The sequence below is a fragment of the Myxine glutinosa genome, chromosome 1 (genome assembly GCF_964187855.1).
Source record: "Myxine glutinosa chromosome 1, kmMyxGlut1.1, whole genome shotgun sequence".
NCBI classification, from domain to species: domain Eukaryota; kingdom Metazoa; phylum Chordata; class Myxini; order Myxiniformes; family Myxinidae; genus Myxine; species Myxine glutinosa.
Window position 1 is genome coordinate 397,416,449 of NC_136261.1, and position 23,811 is coordinate 397,440,259.

The window sequence follows — 23,811 nt, forward strand, 5'->3', positions numbered from 1 at the left end:
GACTTTCAATGGACAACATGGCAAGACTGCAAAGCCTGTCCTGGGACATAGTGGACCTCAAATAGTTTTTTTATTATCAGTTTTAGCTTACTGAAAGATCTCTCGCTACCAGCAACAGTCACAGGCAGTGTGCAAAATATACGTAAAGCAATGCACACTTCTCCAAAAATGCTTTGCAGCTGCATCTTCCAAATTGCATTCAGGAGACAGAGGGGACAAGTTAGGGGGGAAAGTGGCAGCATATACTGTGTTCAGGTGTCTTATTTCATTTTGAAACTCAGGTGTAAGATTTCTGGAATACTTAATGATCAGTGGTTGGCACACAGAAGGGATTTTATCCTCACTAATCTGCCCAACTTTCAGAACAGCAGAAAATTCTTCAATTTTTGCAGTGGTGTGGAACCTCGTGTCCAAGTCACTTATGATGTTGTCAATAGCTGTAAAAAAAACACTGTGTTCCGAAACACTGTTGCTGCACTGTCCTGAGCTGTCTCCTCTTCAGAGGTCTCATCATGGAAGCTCTTCCTTTTCCTCTGGTGGCTGTGTTCCTTGCTAAATTGAGGTTCAACATCCATTTGTGGAGCAATCAGTGTTGCCTCAGACAGGAGAGACTCCCATCTCTCTCGAAAAGCCTGCATCTCTTCCTTTAAGGCTCTGATATTGGCTGCCTCTGTATCAAGTGAGATTTTTCCTGACTGGAGAATCACATTCCTGTCCTCAATGCATTGTAGTACTTTCAGCCAAACATTGAGGAGGACAATAGCGTTGAATGACATGAAGTAGTTCTTCAAACCACTAGCTTCTGATCTGGCCTCACTGGTGAGACTGCACGTCATGAGTATGCGATCAAGGGCCGTGATGACACAAGGTAGGTGTTTTGCTACAGGTTTAACAGCTTCAATCCAAGTTTAACAGCTTCAAAAACAAGAAAAGAAAAAGAACCGTTGGTTTTATTGGTCTATTATTCTATTAAAGATGATAGGTTAATAATTATTTAATGTTGAGAATTTTTACCTAATGTTCTAATAATTTTTTGGGCCCCTGTCAGTGCAGGGCCCTTGGAATCATCCTAACTTTTCCCCCCCTTACAGCGCCCCTGCCGCGGCCACATCGCCGATGTTGTCCCCGAGACAAAGTTGTATTTGTATTTCTACCCCAAGTAAAGTATGAAAGTATTTATAGCTGGAGCACTCGGTGTTGCTCAAGTGAAATAGAAACATCAACATATTTAAAATGAGGGCAAATATAATGGAAAAGCAATTGCATCCAAATAAGAATCCAGCACAAATGTCAAATCATCCTTTGCCTTTTCGTTGAATATATTGTTACGGACGTGGTTAAAGATGTTATTTTGACCAAGCGGTGGTATTACCGCGACCGAACAGTGCTTCCTTGATTAATACCCGATTTGCCCCAAACTTTGGCCGGATCGCGCCACCGCTATTCAATCGGGAAAACTCTAAAGCGACCGAATACAAAGAGGAAAAGGAATAAGACGAGAAGACGTACAGGAGAGTAATTGGATTTATTATTTACACATATAAGTAGGAAGAAAGCAGTCACGTTTATTTACAGACGAGATTAGATACACAGTGCAACGCTAGCTTACCTACAGTCTTAATTAACCCAGGGACAGAACAAACAAGGACAGACTCACGTGGGGAATGATGATAGGACTGGCGGGAGATGGATGGCTGGCGGGATAGGGAGGTCCAACTGGTCCTGCAACCGATCGACTCGTTGGGCAGCCGCCGCTCCTTCGCGGCCCTGCTCCAAACTGCCGTCCAGGCCTCACGCTGCTGTGGCTGCAGTTTCGGTGGCTCCAGCTGCAGTAAGTGCAGTTTTGGTGGCTCGAGCTGCAGTAAATGCAGTTTCGGTGGCTCGAGCTGCAGTAAATGCAGTTTCGGTGGCTCGAGCTGCAGCTCAACTCTGGACTTCTCCCGGACTCAACTCAAAGCGCCTCTCTTGGACTCAACCGCTTGGACTCCCTCTCCTCTCTCTTCTGGAAACACCCTAGCTGCGGGTTATATAGGCCCCGCCCCTCAACCTTCGCGAACCTCCTCGATGTTTCTCTCCACACCCTCTCCAAGTCCAACCCCTTGTTCGTGGTTGGTTGAGTGGGGCTGACTCACTCCTCCCCTCTATGACGAGGTGGGGACCCACCTTTCTTCCCCAACCCTGCCTCGTGGCCAATGGCGGATGAAGAGAAAACCGCCCAAAATGCAGTTGGCAATGCGAATGGCAATTGACGAAAAGGGGGAATGGAAGTTTTGGGAGTGGGAATGAAGGGAATCTATCTCTTTCACTGGTGCAATGGAGTATTTCAATTAATGGGAGACACAGCCTCACCCTAAAACACATAATAAGATATAACTATCGAACAGGGGTATTCTATGATTGGCTGTGGTGTGGATGCTTTATGGACTAATTATGGGACGCCCTTTGACCTTTACACAGCTCCGGAGGCAGGAGGCGCAGAATAAACAATAATAATAATACACACAATCAAAAAAAATAGTCCTCATATCCGCAACAATATGCTGCTGCATGTGCCGTTGATCACGTTTCTGAGTTAAGTATGATGAGGGATACGAAGAAGAAGAAGAAGGCGTACCAACAACTTTGACCGCTTCCGGAATGGTTTGATCATTATTCTTCAAATGTCTGGTAATTGTTTTGTTTTTATTGATGCGAATGTGTACTTGAAAATAACTGTCATTAATCAAAAAGGTTTCGGCACAAAAGAGTGATTAAAAACAAAAACACAACTTCAACAAAAATACATTCTTATTCTTTTTTTTTTTTGGGCCAAAAGCACTCCCAAGCAGTCAATGATGAACCTGTGAAAACGTTCAGCCATCTCTGAGAAAAATGGTGACACACACATGCCATTGTTGTTGACACACACACACGACACACACATGGACGCAATGCTTCACAATCCCAACCGCTGCGGCCGGCGACACTCTATCCTGGCACGGGTTCTGCAGCCAATAGGGCCGCGCTCGGGCTCGGGAACCACCGGGCGAGGCGAATCCGAAAACCGTTCATCGAAATCCCCCATCTGCCCGCGAGGCACATCACCCTCAGCAGCCCGATCCGCGACCGGAACCGAACATGCCGGCACTGGAAATACAGGCGGCGCAGACACCCCTTCACTCTCGGCGGTTGGGCTCGCGGTGGCCACTTCAGTACATGGCCCTTCATCCTCTGCACCCTCTCCACGTGGCACTAGATGTCGGACTGACACTGTCACTAGACGTCCGTCATTCATTCATACAGTCACGTACCCTGGGTGCACCTGTACTACTTGAACGAGATCAACGGTCGGCTCGTTTATGCTTTGCCGTACCGCCCGCTTCAAATACGTGGGGCCGAAGTCAACTCACCATCCAGGCAATGACCGTCCGCTGGCCCCGCGGCGCTGGAAGCAAAAGATACGCTTGTGCGGCGTTTGATTTGTGGCCGTGAATAGTAACATACGTATGGCATGCAACGCTTCGTGCAAGACCTGAGGCCATTGGTGTAATCACATTGACTGTGTTTGCAATCGCATTTCCACGGCTTTCCAGATCATGCCATTAAATCGTTCCACCTGACTGTTCTCTTCTGGATTGGATAGAAGAAGAAGAACCACCTTTAAGGGCCATTTTTCCCTGCAGAGCAGGGGTTGGCCTTTTTCTGGCACCTTGGTCCCCTTTTTGAAGCAATGTTTTATGGCCGGATGGCCTTCCTGCCACCAACCCTGTTGGTCGCCTCTTGCGACACAGGGATTTACCAGTGAACTGGTACTCAATTTGCCGACCTCAGAAGGATGACAGGCTGAGTCCACCCCCCTAGTGTTAATTCAGTGATTGACCAGGATTCGAACCCAGGATCCTAGGATCCCAAGCCAGCACCTTAACTGCTAAGCCAACACCAGGCTACAAGTGGTGCTTCCTTCTGGATGGTAGGGGGTATTTCGGCTGGCAGCTACCCCTAGCTCCAAGAGAAAGGTCTTTACCTCCTGAGACATAAAAGCAGCGCCACGATACAAATGGAGGAACGACGGATAGCCAAACAAGAGGAACAGCTGATGTCGACACCTGATTACCGTGGGTGAGGTCATATCGGAGCACGAGAACGCAAAAGGAAAATGCGAATACTCGTCAACAACCATCAACATGTAACGTAGTGAGCTCGATGATGGCAAAGGGCCTTTAAAATCAATGCTCAATCTCTCTCAGGGCCAACAGGCCCAAATGAGGGTCCCAAGCGGCGGCTTGTAGAATCGTGGTTTGAACTCCGCACACACCGGGCACGACCGACACAGCTGTCTGACGTCATCAACTGAAAAGGGGAGGTAATGGCAGCGCACAAAATAAATGAGTCGAGTTACACCTGGATGGCACAAGGATTCATGAGTGTTCTTCAGGTCTTCAGAGGTCATGCCGGCGCAAACTGATGGTCGAGACAAGGCGTCGGCAGCCACATTTTCGCGTTCAAGGCCGATATATTATGTCATAGCAATAGTCGGCTAATTCGACCATACCATCGAAATATTTTCTCATTTTTTATGCGCTGGGGTGCTTATGGCTGTACATAAAAGCTACTGATTGCTGGTCAGTCATGAGATCAAATTTCTGGCCCAGAAGCAAATGGCGCCACTGTCTGACAAATTTGACAACCGCATACGCCTCTTTCTTGATTGCAGAGTGTCTGCGTTCGCTCGAGGTCAGGGTTTGTGAAAAGAACGCAACTGGCTTACCCCCCTGCATCAGAGTGGCTGCGATTGCGCAGCCTGAGGCATCTGCCTCAACGAGGTCACGTCAATGGAAGTCACGCACGCCCTCGCGATTTCTTCCTTCAGAAGTTGAAAGGCATCCTTGGCAAATTGCGTCAGAGGAAAAGCTTTGCAATCCACCAAAGGCCTTATTTTCTCCAAGTAACCTTGGACCACCGAGAGTAATGCATGAAAAGCCCGAAGGCATGCCTCAAGGATGCCCGATCACACGGAGCCGCCATCTTGAGCAAAGGCCGAAGACGCTCAGCGTCAGATTTTATCTCGCCTCCGGTTACCGTGTACCCAAGGAGGTCAATTGTTTTGGGAGCATAGTCGCACTTGTCCTCATTGAAGGTCAGATTGTACTGACGCGCTACATCCAGGAATCGTTTCAAGTTAGCGTCGTGTCCTTCCAGGGTATGTCCGCAAATTGTCACGTTGTCCACGTAAACGAAAATGTCTTTTAATTGCTCTTTTGCCAAGATATCATCTATCGCGCGTTGAAAGCAAGACACCCCGTTCGTTACCCCAAACAGGATATGACGGAATTGATGCAACTGTTGTCTGGATTGGAACCCTGTGTAGGGCCTATCCGTCTCCATCGGTATTTAGTGATACGCGGATTTTCGGTCCAAGGTGCTGAAGATGCGATACTGAGCCACCTCTCCGACTAGATCGCCCATTCTTAGCAGGGGGTATGCGTCAAATTGCGTGAATCGGTTAATTGTTTGACTGTAATCGATGACCAAATATTTTCTGTGATTTTATGTGTGCACGACGAGCACCTGTGCTCTCTCCGGAGACCGACTTGGCTCGATAGTACACTCCTGCAGCAAGCGCTTTGTCTCATCTGCGATTATACTGAGCATCGGCACGGGTACACCACCACGACTTTACAGTTTGAGGTTTGCAATCGGCAGTTAGGCAAGGGAATAGAACTGGAGGATTGATAGCCATTTTGGCTAGGCCGCATACAGAGAGTGCATTTTCTCCTTTCCCAAAATGCATCGCTAGGCACCCATGTTGGCGCAAGAAGTCGTGCCTGAGCAGCACATCAGCACATAAGTCAGCCAACTGCTGCGGTGACCGCGAGTTTGACATTGGTATACGTCACATCATTAACCATCAGGCTGAGGGAACACAAGCCTTTGGTGTGGATTCATCCCCGCGAGGGTCGATTGCCGAGTTTTAGCAGCTTGGTATACCTTGGCGAAGTGACCTTTCCATCCACAATTATGACACACGCATTCTCTAGCAGGACAGGAAGCAGGCTGATGTCTTTTATTGCCGCAAAAGTAACATTTGGCATCCTTTGACGAAGAAGAGGTGGCGGCCGCGGCGTTCGAGCTTTCCCTCGTCTTCAAAAGGTGGCAATGTGGAGGCAGATTCCGGAGACCTGGCGATCCCAGCGTGGGATCACTCGGTCGGTGCCGACACCTCCGAGCACATCTCGGCCACAGCCCCCGCGGTGAGGAAGGGCCCGCCATACGCCTCCGCCCGAGTTGTTGCCAGCTGAAGTACGCGAGCCTTCTCGCATGCTTGTTGGAAGGTCAGCTTAGTTTCCTCAAGCAACCGTAATCTGATAGCTGGCGATGCGATGCCAGCCACAAAGGCATCACACATTAGATCGTCGGTCGACTCCGCGACCGTGCGGGGTTCCATCAGGCAATCTTTTCCGAGTCGTCTCAACTCCTGTATGTAGTGCTCTTGACTCTCCGATGGATCCTGGCGCTGGGTCGCGAGCATGTGGCGGCCATACAAAGCGCTTTGTTGTTTGACGAAGATGTCTCTCAAAGTTTCAACATCAGATTCATACATGTCACAGTGTGAAATGTAGTCGTATCCAGGATCGCTCATATGGCAAGATAATATTGAGAGCTTTTGTAGTGCTGAGAGATCCGGAATCGCAGCGATGTAATTCTGGAGGGAGTTGTACCAATGTCCCCATTGGCCAGCTGCGTTCATCGCCTGAGGATCGCCACAGAAGATCTCGAGGCGAAGCAACTTTTCCATTGCTCCAAGAGTAGGATTCGTTGTGGATTAAAATGTGGTAAAAATCAAAGATGTCCACATCGACTCCAATACAGAGTTTTAATCCACGAGAATGCATCACATCTACAGAAAAGTATTGTTATCTCTGTGGGGTAAGGGGATATATAGATTTAGGTAGATCTGCAAAGGTGGGTGCTCCGATGATCGTGGATAGCAAGAATCACTTCGATGTACAGCGAGTCAGGGACCTGTCTTGACTGAATGTCGGATGAAGGTGTATCTTCATCCCCATTACAAGGAATGGGGCATGTTAAGTAGTTGTCGGAATTATGTCAACTACTACCTTGTTAGTCAAACCTTTGTGATCATCCCTGTGTCTCTTGTGGCAACGCACACAGACGCTAGTTAAGAATCCATCCCCATTAGCGCACACACATTACTGAAATCTCCCCTGCGCCACAATAACTATAAAACCCACCGGAAGCCAGTTCGGGGCACTGCCGACAGCCGCAGCCAGCTACAACACCAACCTTCATGGCAACACTCATTCCTCGGGCAGGTGGAGGCCATGCCCACATCACAATGGATTGGTAAGAGGGTTTGATGGGCAGATGATGTCACTGGAAGGGAGGGCCAATTGGCATGCAACTGAAGCCCATAGACAATAAGGAGCCAGCTGATTGGCCAAGGGGGTTGATAAAAAGTGAAAGAGACCGACATTTTCACTCTCTCGTTCTGGATGTGACAGCAAATGGTCGATGACCGACATTTGTTCTCTCTCTCGTCCCTGCTCGTTGAAGAGACCTTGGTGCTTGGACCTCGTTTGTGCTTGCCCTTTCGCTTTCCTTCACCTCGACCTTGTCTCCTTTCTGACTCGAACGTTGGGCGCATCGCAGCTTCGTGCCGAGTTCGGGAGGACATTCCATGGCTGGTGAAGCGGGTTGCACGCCCGCTCGCTCGCTTGGCACGAGAGGTTTTATCGAGGCCTTTCTTGCCGCCAACATCGGAGCCATGACGGGCTTGTGCGCTCGATCCCTGTCGATCCCTGACATCCAGCCAGACAGAAATAAGCTTGCCAAGCCAGCCATTCCTTAACGGTTTTTGATGGAGTGCTTGCTCGAATGCTCAAACCACTTGGCGATCTCTCCACAAGAAACTTGGTAAATGAACACACCTCATGTTCTTGAGCCCAACCACAGATTGACTGTTATCTATGTACCCCAAAGACGAATGACCCTTCCTCCCACTTCCGTCATGAGCGGGTGTAATTGTAAATTAAAATGTTGGTCGGTGCAGGCAGCGGTCGAAATGACATTCTTGATGTAATGACGTAACGGACACAAAACTGATATATTTTAACTTCCAGTACTTTTGCAGTAACAACAAAGGGATTTGTGTTTCGATTAAATTTACTGTAATATGAACATTACGTTATCATTATTTCGAAAATGATATTACCATTTAAACAACAACACAACAACAGGCATTTTAAGGCCATTTTCCCTGCAAGAGCGGGGGTTAGCCTTACGGCCCCCATGACAATCTTCTGCATTTTGCCCTATTTTCTGCATCTCCCCTTGTTAACCCCCTTGCCCGCATTTCTTCTTCGACCATCTTTAGCCAAGTCTTTCTCGGTCTTCCCCGTCCTCCACTTCCTTCCACATTCATTTCCATCACTCTTCTCAACCAGTCACTTTCATCCTTCCTCAACACATGACCAAACCATCTCAAACTGTTTCTCTTCACAGCATCCATCACAGGCTCTATTCCCATCATCTTTCGCAATTCATCATTTGTCTTCCTCTCTCTCAACAATACTCCACACATCCACCGAACCATTCGCATTTCCACCCTTTCCAGCCTGCGTTGCTGCTCTACGTTCATTACCCATGTCTCGCTCCCATAAATCATAACACTTCCCACACATGCAGCATACACCTTTCCCTTCAGTTTTAACGACACACCCCTTCTCGCCAGCACGCCACTCAGTTACCGAAACTTCTTCCATGCACATCTCACTCCAGCAACCGTTGCCGAGTCTGATACACCTGATTGTGAAAGGAACCATCACCATGTAATTTTTGTTTAGCGGAATGTCGGATAAGTTTATATCTGTCCCCGTCACGAGGGGGCGGGGCATGTTAACTCGCCAGGGGCATAAGGATAAATTATCCCTTGTATGTCTTACCCTGTGATTTATCCTTTGTCCTTTATGGCACCGCAATCGACACTAGTGTAGGAAATGCCGACATTCCTGCCTACCTATCGGCATTTGAAACGGAAGATAGGCAGGCCGAAGACACGCCCCGAGGAGCCATGATTGGCCAGGGCGGAGCAAGAAGCTACCTGCTTATTGGTGGAGGGAAGGCCGAGGAGGAAGCAGAGCGCCGATTGGCAAGGACCACTGATGACCACAGAGGTGGACTGCGTGCTGACAACTGGAGAGCTGGACAAGGTAGTGGTGACCTGCGGGCATTGGTGGAGAGGGCCGATGATAAAATAACTCTCTGGCCGGCATTTTGTTCTCCCTCTCTCTTTGGATCCTTTTTGTCTGCCTTCCCCGTCACAGGCAGCTTTACCAGCAAAAGCGGTTGTGTGCCGGCATCGTCTCACCATTCTCCTGTTCGTATGGCGTCAGGGCATTGAGAGCTGCAGTTGACAGGCAGAGATGACGCGTGGACGAGCGCTACAACGTGACGAGGCCTTGGTGAGCGAGATGCCCCGTGAGGCCTGGCAGCGCACGAGCCAGCAGACAGTGGCCTTCTTCCCGCCAAGAACACCACCGGGTCCAGACTGCGCATGCGGGGCCTTGACCATTCCTGACAAGACCCCATGACCCCATGACTCTATCAGAGATAAGTGCACTAAATAACCACACTATTATTTTATCCAGTTTACCTTTCCCTTCGTCTGTGTTTTTAAGTCTGGTGTGGGGGACGTCCCTGTTCGGAATTTAGTTTTACTGTCGCCTTTTGCTTTGTCCTGGAAATCCGTTTTAATAAATCTTTCTTTTTGTACATTTTTAATCCGTTTTCGTGTGACGTATTTCTTTGCAGGCTCTGGGACTGCCGGCAATCGCGACAGGTAAGCTTCAGCTGCCTCTGCCCCTTTCTTTTCCCGCATATATAAACTACGCATTTGGGCATCGCCTTTGGAGTAAAAGCTTACGTTTGGCCTTCCGTGACTGACGGTGTTAACTGAGAGCAGTCACATGACAAAACATACATACATACGGACGGACAAACACTGTTCTAGACGACTTCGCCCGATGGGCTACACCGTAAAAAATGAGGCTGTCAATGTTATTTGACTATATTTATCAATTAATCATGTTGGTCTGTCTCATTTGTTGGTATGTACATATTGTTTCATTTGTGGTGGGTAGGCAATGCAATCCTTTCGGCCAGGTATAATTGTATAGGTGGTGTGCTCTGACTGTTGTGAAGAAGAAGAACTCCCATGTACCAAAAGCAGGGATCTGTTTTGACCAGATGTCGTGTAAGAGTGTATCTTTGTCCCCATGACTAGGAGTGGGGTTATGTTAATTATTTAGGGATTAATGGTGCATCCCCTGTATGTAAATTGCCTTTGTACTTTTCCCTTGTTCCTTATGACACACACCACACCCGCCATGCACTCCACACGAAAAGTAAACACGAAATAAAAGTAGCAAGAAACAGGACATTGAGCATCACCAATGATACCATCAGCCGCCACATCACAAAGGCAGGCCCCATGAGGCCACGCCCGGAAGAGCAGTGATTGCTCCGGTATTGTTGAGCGATGAGATGGGACTTGCTGACAGGAGCACACGAGGACATTGTCGGATGGATGACGTCAGAGCCTTGAGAACAAAAGACTGGAGACCCAACATTTTGTCCTCTTGCGTGGGAACAGTCATTAGGAGCAGACACAGTTTACAGGCTCTTGCGTTGGGCCATTGGTGCCGTGCAGTCAGTTACCCTCTTGGGTCCTGGCTTTGGTGGTGAGCAAACGTGGACATTTTGGCTCTTGCGTGTTTGTGCACATCCTCTTGCGCTGGATATTCGATACTGACGGTGGCAGTTTGTGCACTCACTCCCTCGTGCTGGCTCTCGGCTGCACTTGGCTCGTGTGCGCCTCTGTGAGGAGAACCTTTCAATGTTTTGGGGAGCCTTTGCCACATTGAAGGATGGGAGGCTGTGCAACTTTGTGCTCTTTGGAGGAGCTGGGGACCGAGTTGTTCTGGCTGGCCCGGAATTGAGCGCTGAGACGTTTGGCTGCAAGCGGCATGCCTCTGTGCTCGCATGATTGACAGGTGCCATTGGTTGAGCACTTCAACGCGCGGTCCTCTCGTCGACCAATCCCACCAAACTGCTCGTCGAGGGCAGAGCTAAGTATCAGGCAAATGCACCTCACGACATTTTGTTACTTTCATTATTTTATCATCCCCTTGTGTTGTATACAAGTCCTTATGGAGGGTCCCTCAATTTAGGAATTTAGTGTTATCTTTTCATTGTCCTGCATTTATTTTTATTAAACCATTATTGTTGCATTTTAATTCCTTGCCCTGTCCCATTTATCTGTCAGTGATTCGGAAAACCACCCATGCCGCGTACGCCGTGCAGGTAAGCCTCGTCACTCCACCACTCCTCGCAGGTATAAAGAAGGTCTGCCATTGTTGACTGAATGCCTCGGAGTGCAAAGCGGAGTGTAAAGCTTGATCGGCTAATTTGTTCCCAGGGGTATTCACACCCGGGAAAACGACAGTATGTATGTATGTATGTATGCATGTATGTATGTATGTTTGTATGTATGTATATGTATGTATGTATGTATGTGTGGATGTACAGTGCATTCAGAAAGTATTCAGACCCCTTCACTTTTTTCACATTTTGCCATGTTGCAGTCTTTTCCCGAAATCGTTCAAATTCATTTTTTCCCTCATCAATCTCCATTCAATACCCCATAATGACAAAGAGAAAACAGGATTTTAGAAAGTTTTGCAAATTTATTAAAATGAAAAAACTGAAATATCACATTGACATAAGTTTTCAAACCCTTTGCCATGACACTTGAAATTTATCTCAGGTGCCTCCCATTTCTCTTGATCGTCTTTGAGATGTTTCTACACCTTGAATGGAGTCCACCTGTGGTAAATTCAATTGATTGGACATGATTTGGAAAGGCACACACCTGTCTATATATGAGGTCTCACAGCTGACAATGCATATCAGAGCAAAAACCAAGCCAAGAGGTCGAAGGAACTGCCTGCAGAGCTCAGAGACATGATTGTGTCGAGGCACAGATCTGGGGAAACCTACAAAAAAAATTCTGCTTCATTGAAGGTTCCCATGACCACCAAGGTACTCGGAAACATGGTGGTGGGATGATGAAGTTGGAAAGAGGATTGACGAGAAGAGGAAGAAATTCAAGGAGTGGCAGAAGGTGAAGGGTACGGGAGCAGAAAAAGCAGAGCATAAAAGTTTTAAGGTAGCCAAGAAGGCTGCAAAGAAAGAGGTAGCAAATGCGCAGGAGGCATGTAGGAAAATGTTCGGAGAACGCTTGGATTCGGAAGAGGGTCAGAGAGCGCTACTCAGGATTGCAAAGCAGATCGCGAAAGAGAGGTGTGATGTGATGGGGGTGAGTTGCTTGAAGGATGAAGTGGGACAAATCGTTGTGGACACAGATGGAATTAAAGAAGATGGAAAAGATATATGGAAATGCTGTTGAATACAGAGAATGAATGGGATGGCAACATAGAGAGTAACCCAGCTTTAGGACTGGCAGAGAAGATAACTGAGAAGGAAGTTGAGGAAGCGATAAAAGCAATGAAGAGTAGAAAAGCGGGAGGGCCGATGGGAGTTGTGGGAGATATGTTGCAGGCAGCAGGAAGGTGCGGTGTGAAGAATGGCAGAGATCTGTAATCTGGTGGTGAAAGAAGGTTGCATTCCAGTGGATTGGGAACTGAGTACCCTCGTCCCTCTATACAAGGGGAAAGGTGACCCTCTGGAGTGTGGCTCGTACCGAGCGATAAAGTTATTGGAGCATGGAATGAAGGTATTGGAAAGGGTGTTGGAGAGGAGGATAAGGAAGAAGGTGAAGATCGACGAAATGCAGTTTGGATTTATGCCAGGAAGAGGAATGACAGACGCGCTCTTTATTGTGAGGCAGTTGCAGGAGAAGTACATGGAGAAGAGGAAGAAGTTGTTTCTTGGGTTTGTTGATCTGGAGAAAGCATTCGATAGGGTTCCATGCAAAGTATTGACATGGGCATTGAGGAAGTTAGAACTGGAGGAATGGTTGTTCAGAGTTGTGATGGCAATGTACAAAAGAGCGCGCACAGCTTCAAGGACGAAGGACGGGAACAGTGGTGTGAGTTTGAGGTGAAGGTGGGAGTGCATCAGGGGTCGGTACTAAGTCCACTACTATTTGTAGCTGTGATGGAGGTGCTGGCTCAGAACGTAAAGGAGGGTTTACCATGGGAGTTGTTGTATGCATTTGATCTGGTGTTGATTGTGGAAAGTATGGATGGACTGAAGGAAAAGATGAACAAGTGGAAGGAATGCATGGAGTTAAAAGGTCTGAAGGTGAATACAGGAAAGACGAAGGTGATGGCAAGTGGTAAAGCATGTGGTGAGGTGGAAAGAACTGGGAAGTGGGCGTGTGCTGTGTGTAGGAAGGGTGTCGGAGTGACCTCCATTCAATGTACAATGTGCGATGAGTGGGTTCATCAAAAATGTAGTGGTCTGAGAAGGTCATTAACCAGTGTGGCAGCTACATTCAAATGTAAGGTGTGCACAGAGGGAGCTGCAGATGGAGGAAATGTTGAGTTGGATCTTGGTGATGGCGTGAAGCTGGAAGGTGTGAAAACATTTTGCTACCTCGGAGACATGCTGAATGGAGAAGGTGGATCAGACTCGGCAACGGTTGATAGAGTGAGATGTGCATGGAAGAAGTTTCGGGAACTGAGTGGCATGCTGATGAGGAGGGGAGTGTCGTTGAAGCTGAAGGGAAAGGTGTATGCTGCATGTGTGAGACGTGTTATGCTTTATGGGAGCGAGACATGGGTCATGAATGTAGAGCAGCAACGAAGGAGGGAAAGGGTGGAAATGCGAATGGTTCAGTGGATGTGCAGAGTATCGTTGAAAGAGAGGAAGACAAATGATGAATTGCGAAAGATGATTGTGATAGAGCCTGTGATTGATGCTGTGAAGAACAGGTTGAGATGGTTTGGTCATGTGTTGAGGAAGGATGAAAGTGACTGGTTGAGAAGAGTGATGGAAATGAATGTAGAAGGAAGTAGAGGACAGGGAAGACCGATAAAGACTTTGCAAAAGATGGTGGAAGAACAAATGCGGGCAAGGGGGTTAACAAGGAGAGATGCAGAAAATCGGGCAAAATGGAGAAGATTGTCATGGGGACCCACAAGGCTAACCCCCACTCTCGCAGGGAAAATGGCCTTAAAATGCATGTTGTTGTGTGTTGTTGTATTGAAGGTTCCCATGAGCACAGTGCCTTCCATAATTCTTAAATGGAAGAATTTTGGAACAACCAGGACTTTTCCTAGAGCTGGCCGCCCGGCCAAACTGAGCAATCAGGTGAGAAGGGCCTTGGTAAGAGGTGACCAAGAACCCAATGGTTACTCTGGCTGAGCTCCAGAGATCCTGTGTGGAGATGGGAGAAACTTCCAGAAGGACAACCATCACTGCAACACTCCACCGATCTGGGCTTTATTGCAGAGTGGCCAGACAGAAGCCTCTTCTCAGTGAAAGACACATGAAAGCCCTCTTGGAGTTTGCAAAAAAGAACCTAAAGGACTCTCAGACTGTGAGGAACACGAATCTGTGGTCTGATGAAACAAATATTGAACTGTTTGGCCTCAATTCCAAGCATCATGTCTGGAGGAAACTAGGCACCGCTCATCACCTGCCCAATACCATCCCAACGGTGAAGTATGGTGGTGGCAGCATCATGGAGGAAACAAGGTCCTTGAGTGCCCCAGCCAGAGCCCTGACTTGAACTCAATCGAACATCTCTGGAGAGACCTGAAAATGGCTGTCCACCGACGATCCCCATCCAACCTGACAGAGCTTGAGAGGATCTGCAGAGAAGAATGGCAGAAAATCCCGAAATCCAGTGTGCAAAGCTTGTCGCGTCATACCCAAGAAGACTGGAGGCTGCAATCGCTGCCAAAGGTGATTCAACAAAGTACTGAGTTGAGGGTCTGAATACTTATGTCAATGTGATATTTCAGTTTTTTCTTTTTCATAAATATGCCAAACTTTATAAAATCCTGTTTTCTCTTTGTCATGATGGGGCATTGGTGTCGATTGATGAGGGGAAAAAAAATTGATGCTGCATATTATATCCACACATATTATACGTGACACATGCTAAACATATTACACACACACACACACACACACACACACACACACACACACACACACACACACACACACACACACACACACACACACACACACACACACACACACACCATGTTCTATGAACTTCGTCTTTGTTTCTGTTTCATTGCAAAAGTAAATTATTGACACTGTTGGTGAATTGTTTTTCCAGAGAAACAATTGGGAAAGTTTCCCCCGTTGGTCGACACAGAAGATCCTTTCAGTCATCACGTGACATCATGGCAGGATTTTGATAAATTTAACGGCGCGTCTAAAAATATCAGCAACAACAACAATGGTGACGGGTGTATAACGATCCTGCAACATGAGATCCAAAGAAGTGAGAAGCCACGCAGGTTTTCTCTTTCCAACAAAGACTTCACCTCTTCATCATGTTTGAAAGAATGTGTAAAAATACACACAGGTGAGAAGCCACATAGGTGCTCTGTGTGTCAAAAGATGTTCAAGCAGGCATCACATTTACATGTACATCAAAGATTGCACACGAGAGAGAAACCCTACATTTGCTTGGTGTGTAATAAGGCGATTAGACATTCATCAACTTTGTCTCGACATCAAATGATACACACGGGAGAGAAGCCCTACAAGTATTCTGTGTGCAGCAAGGTGTTTAATCGTTTGTCACATTTACAAAAACATCAAAGAATACATAACTGAACTTGTAAAAATATTTCCAAGAACATGTGCGAATAGAAGATGCTCCTCATGAAATGGAAAACATCAGTGAATACAGCCCTCAAGATTCCAAACAAACAAAAATAAATATGAACAAATTCACACAGACAAATGGGAGAATGACAAACGAGCAGGAAGATAGAAAAGACATGGACAGATTCTATATACACAAAGGAGGCTCATTGGATTGGCTGAGAGGTCAGCTTACCTGTGATGGAGAATTAGTCAAAATAACCGTCCATTACCATGAACACGACACCGATGGCTTTAAGAAGGTGGCGGGACTGAGTCAATCGGACAGATGTAGATTCTGCAAGGAAGAAACGAAGTATGAGCCACCTTCTATCCGGATGTGAAACGCTCCCCTCAGAACACCTGTGCACATGAAGACACAACAATGCATGCACTGGCATATCTGCAAAAACGTCAATATCCCATTCTCATTAAAAAAAACTACAACGGTACTCGGAAGAGCATATACGTCCGCCAGTCTGAACAGTTTGTTTTGTTTCTCAATGAGAGGACGGATCTGTATCCAGACCTGAACCAAAATCTATTTGCTTGTTCTTTTGATCTTAACAACTTGTCTACCTAGTTTTGTCATTTCAGTCATCCACAAATGAAATATCATGCTTTATATCGTTTTTGCCTCCATCTCTCAATGGTGAACAATCACTTTAAAATTCTCGTGTCTGCATCCTTATTCAGATTCGTGGTGGACGGATGTCTCGACCGGCTGATATCTGGCATTTTGAAGTTATCGGCATCGGCTGATGATGGCGCCGATATGGCTGATATTTTTAAAACTCCAAAAAAAAAGGTTTCGTTCGAGCTTCCCCTTGTGTCAATGTGGCGAATGGGGAACGTTTGTGAGAGCTTACTGGGAGTGCTGGAAATGCCAAAGAGGAATTTAGTATGGAAGAAAAGATGTCTGAGAAATTCATATTCAGAGCCAAATCTTCATTCAAACTGCAACCATCTGACCCACTCGTTGTTGTAGGAAGTTTCAGGCAGGGTGGAGGACGGGTGAAAATAAAATGAAGTTGACACGAAGACCGGTCCAGTGCAGCTGGTGAGTGGGCCCAGATAACGAAGGGCATCACAAACCTGTTATTGCTCCATCTCACATGGCTTCATTCGCTCGTCCCTCTGAGAAGTGGCGCCAGTGCTTAATGGCAAGGACGCAAGTTGTACAGCAAGTAATTCCTGATCGAAGCCTAATTCAACACCTGGAGCATTACTACTGAGTTGACACGGTTCAAACCCACCCTCCTCCATTCCAAGCGAGATAGTTTTTAGTGAGGTTGAAGCCATTTGTGAGAAGAAGAGGAACAGGCAGACTGGAGAAAGTGCACAGAAACTTTGTTTTCTGCATTACAACTTGCACCTCTTAAACTGGGATTACTGAACTTAAACTAAACAGAAATGCTGCTGTTAACAAGTGCACTAAAACTTTTCCGTTATTGAGGTTTTTAAGCGTTTTATTTATTTGTTTTTGTGTGGACAATTAATTTTCTTGATGATAAATTTACTGATTTAAGATAACAAGATGTCGAGTGCAGGCCTACTGAAGAAAATGCTGCTGTTCACAGAAATGCCCAAAAACGTTTTATTTTCAATTATTCTGCAAAGTCTTTCCAACTTTTTTGCTTTGGTTTGCACGTTTTCTTATTTAAAAACATGAGTGAGAGACTAACTGGATCGACATGCTGCTGTTTGCAAGTGCAATGTACTTTTCTGTGTTTTTGAGTGAATAATATATTGTGTTAAATAAATTTGTCAATTTAAGTTCAACAATTTTGTGCAATTATCATTTTTTGGAATTAAATTATTCAATCAGATGCTTAAATCGGCATTATATCGGTCATTGGCCCCAATGCTCATCATATTGGATGGCATTGGTCAATATTTGTATCTGTCAATCTCCAATTAGGAAATTCACCATAATCGAATTGATTCGTCCTTGTCAAACAGCCAACTTCCCTCTCTCCAACTTCCCAAGTATCCTCATTCCCTCTCCAAGAAGTTCTGTCACTCAAGCTTTTGGGTCTCACTATCTGCCATGATCTTTCCTGGGAAAAGCACATTTCCAAACTGGCCTCCAAAGCCAGTCGCCGACTGGGCATCCTCCGTCATGCGAAGTCCTTCCTTGGCACACCTGAGCTCCTCACCACATACAAGACTTTCATCCATGGCTCAATGGAATACTGCTCTCCCCTCTGGGCTGGTGCTCCTGCCTCACACCTAGCTCGACTTCACGCTTTTGAAACCAAAGCTTTCACATCATTGGAATCTCCCGCGATGAAGCTAACTCCGAGGGCCTTTCACTTTCTCACCGCAGGTAGGTCGGTGGTCTTTCTGTCTTCTATCGACTCCTCTCCGGCCTTGCTCCCCCAGTTCTGTCTGTGCTCTGTCCACCAAATTTTCCAACAGGACGCACACGATCTGCCAGCAACCCTCTTGTGGTGAAACTGCCAAAATCAAGACTCTCTGCTCACCTTCACTCCTTCATTCCTCTTTTTTTCAACCTCTGGAACAAACTCCCTCACTCTCTTCAATCCCACTCCACCCTCCAGGTCTTTAAAACAGCTGTTCACCACCATCTCTTATCTTCCCCCATCCAAAACCTTGATCTTTTCTATCCCCGCTAATTTCACCCCAATTCCACTTTTTTGAAATACCAACTTCTGTCCTGGAAGTCCTTGGGGTCCTTGTGTTTTATACTTTTCCCACCCCCCACCCCCTTCCCACGCCTCCTCCCCCCAAGCCCTCTCCCTCCCACACATCTCCCTGCTCTTAAATGTTGTGTGCTCTCAAGAGTTTGTGTGCTTCCCCTTCTCTTGTCTTCCGCTCCCTCTTTTTATATATTTTGTTTGTCTGGTTGATTTGTTTGTGAAGTAAATGTCAGCTCTTTCACGAGCCTCGATTCAGTATACCAAAAAAAAATTCAAAAAAATCTCACCCTCTCTCTGTTCTTTTCACCCTCTCTTTTGCTCAAGGTCATCTGCCAGCATCTTGGAAATCAACAAACATTACCGCTTTACACAAAAAAGGTGCAAAAACAGATCCTTGCAACTACAGACCAATCAGCCTGCTTCCAATTATCAGCAAAGTCATGGAATCCATCATTGCTTCGGATATCACTTGAAGCATTGACTTGCTTCTTGCTTGAAGCTTGCTTGAAGCAGCATTGACTTGATCTTGGATCATCAATCTGGATTCCGACCAGGTCATTCTACTCTGAACATACTGCTTCTGCTGTCTCAACAATGGATGGAGGTCCTCAATGCCAAACAGGAAATCAGAGCTGTCCCACTGGAGATATCACATGCCTTCGATATGGTCTGGCACCCATCTCTGCTCACCAAACTCTCCTCCTATGGTATCCATGGAAATCTCCACTCATGGCTTGCGGACTTCATCTCTGGTCGTAGGCAACGTGTGGCCCTGAATGGATTTCTCTCATCTCCCCTGCCTGTTCTGGCTGGAGTTCCCCAAGGTAGTGTTCTGGGCCCTGTGCTATTTCTGATCTTCATCAATGATCTCTCCGACTCTCTGGAAAATCCTCTCTTTCTCTTTGCTGATGACTCCACTATCTGCCGCTCCATTCCTCATCCCTCAGATCAGCAGTCTGCAGCCTCCTCACTCTCTGCAGACCTGGACAAAATCACAGACTGGTCAAACAAGTGGAACATGTCTTTCAATCCTGACAAATCTCACACTCTTACAATGTCTCTCCGAAAGGACTGACTGGAAAGCCCTCCCATCTACTTTCTCAACAATCCTCTCCAAGAAGTTCTGTCGCTCAAGCTTTTGGGTCTCACTATCTGCCATGATCTTTCTTGGGAAAACCACATTTCCAAGGTGGCCTCCAAAGCCAGTCGCCGACTGGGCATCCTCCATCGTGCGAAGTCCTTCCTTGGCACACCTGAGCTCCTCACCACATACAAGGCTTTCATCCGCAGCTCAATGGAATACTGTTCCCCCCTCTGGGCTGGTGCTCCTGCCTCACACCTAGCTCGGCTTCACGCTGTTGAGGCCAAAGATTTCAGAATCATTGGAATCTCCTGCGATGAAGTTAACTCCGAGGGCCTTTCACTCACTCACCGCAAGCAGGTTGGTGGTCTTTCTGTCTTCTACCGACTCCTCTCCGGCCTTGCTCCCCCAGCTCTCTCTGGGCTCTGTCTCCCAAATATTCCTACAGGTCACACAAGATCTGCCTGCAACATTCTTATGGTTAAACTGCCAAAATCTAGGCTCTCTGCTCACCTTCACTCTTTCACTCCCCTTTTCTCCCACCTCTGGAACAAACTCCCCCACTCCCTTCAATCCCAGTCCTCCCTTCATTTCTTTAAAACAGCTGTTCACCACCATCTCTTATCTTTCTCCATCCAAAACCTTGATCTTTTCTACCCCCGCTAATTCACCCAGAGTCCTTGCAGTGTTCATATGTTTTATACCTCTCCTACCTCCCCCCAAGTCCTCCCGATGTCCCTGCTCTCAAATGTTGTGTTTGTGTACTTCCCCCTCTCTCCCAATCCTGTCTGCCGCTCCCCTTTTTTTTTGCGTTTTGTGTGTCGGTTTGACTTTGTGTAATTAATGTTAGCTTTTTCACGAGCCTCGATCTTGTATACAAAAAAAAATAAAAAAAAATAGCTGTGTGTTGAAATATGTTGAAAAAGTCAAAACTTTACATGGGGTGTACTTACTTTTTCACGTGACTGAACGTATTGTTACATTTGCGGGGGGTAGGCAATGCAATACCTTCTGCAAGGTAGAATTGTATAGGTGGTGTGCTCTGACTGTTGTGAAGAAGAAGAACCCCCATGTACCATAAGTAGGGATTTGTTTTGACCGGATGTCGTGTAAGAGTGTATCTTTGTCCCCATGACGAGGAGTGGGGTTATGTTAATTAGTTTGGGATTAATGGTGCATCCCCTGTATGTAAATTGCCTTTGTACTTTTTCCCTTGTTCCTTATGACACACGCCACACCTGCCATGCACTCCACATCAAAAATAAACACGAAATAAAAGTAGCAAGAAACAGGACATTGAGCATTGCTAATGATACCATCAGCCGCCACATCACAAAGGCAGGCCCATGAGGCCACCCCCGGAAGAGCAGTGATTGGTCCGGTATTGTTGAGTGATGAGATGGGACTTGCTGACAGGAGCACGCAAGGACATTGTCGGATGGATGACGTCGGAACCTTGAGAACAAAAGACTGGAGACCTGACATTTTGTCCTCTTGCGTGGGTACAGTCATTAGGAGCAGACACAGTTTACAGGCTCTTGCATTGGGCCATTGGTGCCGTGCAGTCACAGTTACCCTCTTGGGTCCTGGCTTTGGTGGCGAGCAGACGTGGACATTTTGGCTCTTGCGCGTTTGTGCATATCCTCCTGCGCTGGATATTCGATACTGGCAGTGGCAGTTTGTGCACTCGCCCCCTCGTGCTGGCTCTCGGCTGCGCTTGGCTCGGGTGCGCTTCTGTGAGAAGAACCTTTCGAAGCTTTTGGGAGCCTTTGCCGCATTGAAGGAGGGGAGGCTGTGCTACTTTGTGCTCTTTGGAGGAGCTGGGGACCGAGTTGTTCTGGCTGGCCCGGGATTGAGCGCTGAGACGTTTGGCTGCAAGTGGCACGGCTCTGTGCTCGCGTGATTGACAGGCGCCATTGGTTGAGTACTTTGACGCGTGGTCTTATCATCGACCGATCCCACCAAAGTGCTCGTCGAGGCCAGAGGGAAGTATCAGGCAAACGCACCTCACGACATTTTGTTACTTTCATTATTTTATCATCCCCTTGTGTTGTATACGAGTCTATATGGAGGGTCCCTCAATTTAGGAATTTAGTGTTATCTTTTCATTGTCCTGCATTTATTTTTATTAAACCATTATTGTTGCATTTTAATTCTTCGCCCTGTCCCGTTTATTTGTAGGTGATTCGGAAAACCACTCATGCCACGTACGCCGTGCAGGTAAGCCTCGTCACTCCACCACTCCTCGCAGGTATAAAGAAGGTCTGCCATTGTTGACTGAATGCCTCGGAGTGTAAAGATCGATTGGCTCATTTGTTCCCAGGGGTATTCACACCCGGGAAAACGACAGTATGTTTGTATGTATGTATGTATGTATGTATGGGTGTATGTATGTATGTATGTATGTATGTATTGTTGCGGATCTGTCGAGCCCGTCGGCATACAGTGGGGGATTAAACCCTTTTCCTCCTTCGAGCTTCGAGTCCACGAGGTCGAGTCGCCACTCGCGTCGCGAGCGTGCGGAAGGGTATCTGGTCGAGTCCCTATGTACCTTCGATACACCCGCCGCCACGAGAACGGGGACTGGACCTCACACGGGTCACGCTAATCTAATACGCCAAGCGGTTCGCGTGTCACGTGACCTGTGCTGTTAATTCCTATTGAACACGATTTTACCGCTTTTATTCGTGCGATGCTAGGCCAATGGATGGAAATGACGGGAACGATCAAATGGAAGGAAGAACACAGGTTTATTTACAATTATACAGTTGATCAGCGTGAAGAGAGACACAGAGCAGATACTTCATCAATCTTAACTTAAATTCCCGGACAAGGGCCCACTCGCTCACGCGGGGAAAAGGAGGAAGGAAAAGTACGCATTCCAAACGCGTCCTGTCGCCGTTTGCTCCGGACAGCTCGCCGGGCGTGGCCCTCAAAGTGTTCGCGGCACGTGTGCTGGGAGTGCAGGCAGGGAGATTGTGCGTCTGTGGCCCCGGGCTGGATCGTCTTCACAAGCGCGATTAACAGCCGCAGCAGAGCGCAGGGCACAGGGAGAGTTCGTTCACAGAGAGGGCTGTAACAAGCAACCGACTGACTTCACTCGTGACTCGTAGACTCGTGACTACAACGTCTTTCTCAACCACAGCTCCGACTCAGCTCTGGGGCACTGCTCAGCTCTGACTTTGACTCTCACAGCTCTCTCACTGGGTCACTGGGGCACTCTCACTCAACGCTCTCCAGCAACTCACAATGCTCTGGGGCACTTGTCGATTCTGGGGCACTGCTGCACTGCGGCGGGGGGCCCGGGGCAGGGTTTATAGCCCCGCCCCCGAGTCTTACCTGAATGTTCCAAGCCCCTCCTCTGGCTGCTGTTGTTAGCCACTCCCCTTGAGCTCTGATTGGCTACTCGCCGCTTACCGGCCACTCCCCTGCAGCTCCTCCTTCGGGCCTGCCAGACCTGTTCTAGGCATAGCACATGGCATTCTAGCCCAATCGAGGCCCACACTTACTGGCCTGCTCAACGCATACTAACACAGGAAAGGAGACTGCGCTTACATTTACGAAGAAATAACTGAACTAAAGTGAGGCTACATGTTGTGGTGCAACTACCTACGAGGGGGGTTATCCTCTATTCGCAAAACCGCAACAGTATGTATGTACAGTGCATTCAGAAAGTATTCAGACCCCTTCACTTTTATCACATTTTGTTATGTTGCAGCGTTATGCTGAAATCGTTTAAATTCATTTTTTCCCTCATCAATCTACATTCAATACCCCATAATGACGAAGAGAAAACAGGATTTTAGAAAGTTTTGCAAATTTATTAAAAATAAAAAACTGAAATATCACATTGACATACGTTTTCAGACCCTTTGTTATGCATTTGAAATTTAGCTCAGGTGCCTCCCATTTCTCTTTATCTTTGAAATGTTTCTACACCTTGATTGGAGTCCACCTGTGGTAAATTCAATTGATTGGACATGATTTGGAAAGGCACACACCTGTCTATATAAGGTCTCACAGCTGACAATGCATATCAGAGCAAAAACCAAGCCAAGAGGTCGAAGGAACTGCCTGCAGAGCTCAGAGACATGATTGTGTCGAGGCACAGATCTGGGGAATGAAAGAACGAATGAATGAATGAAGCCTACAAAAAAATTTCTGCTGCATTGAAGGTTCCCAAGAACCCAGTGGCCTCTATAATTCTTAAATGGC

The 23,811-nt window shown here is 47.1% G+C and overlaps 1 protein-coding gene across 1 annotated transcript in view; it reads left to right on the forward strand.

Annotated features, from left to right (window-relative positions):
- Positions 1-23,811, forward strand: part of LOC137419652 (uncharacterized) — a 320,348-nt gene that overhangs the window by 124,644 nt on the left and 171,893 nt on the right. The window contains exon 5 of the mRNA XM_078770335.1: positions 15,563-15,814. Coding sequence (XP_078626461.1) covers positions 15,563-15,814 — 252 coding nt within the window. The remainder of the gene's footprint in view (positions 1-15,562; positions 15,815-23,811) is intronic.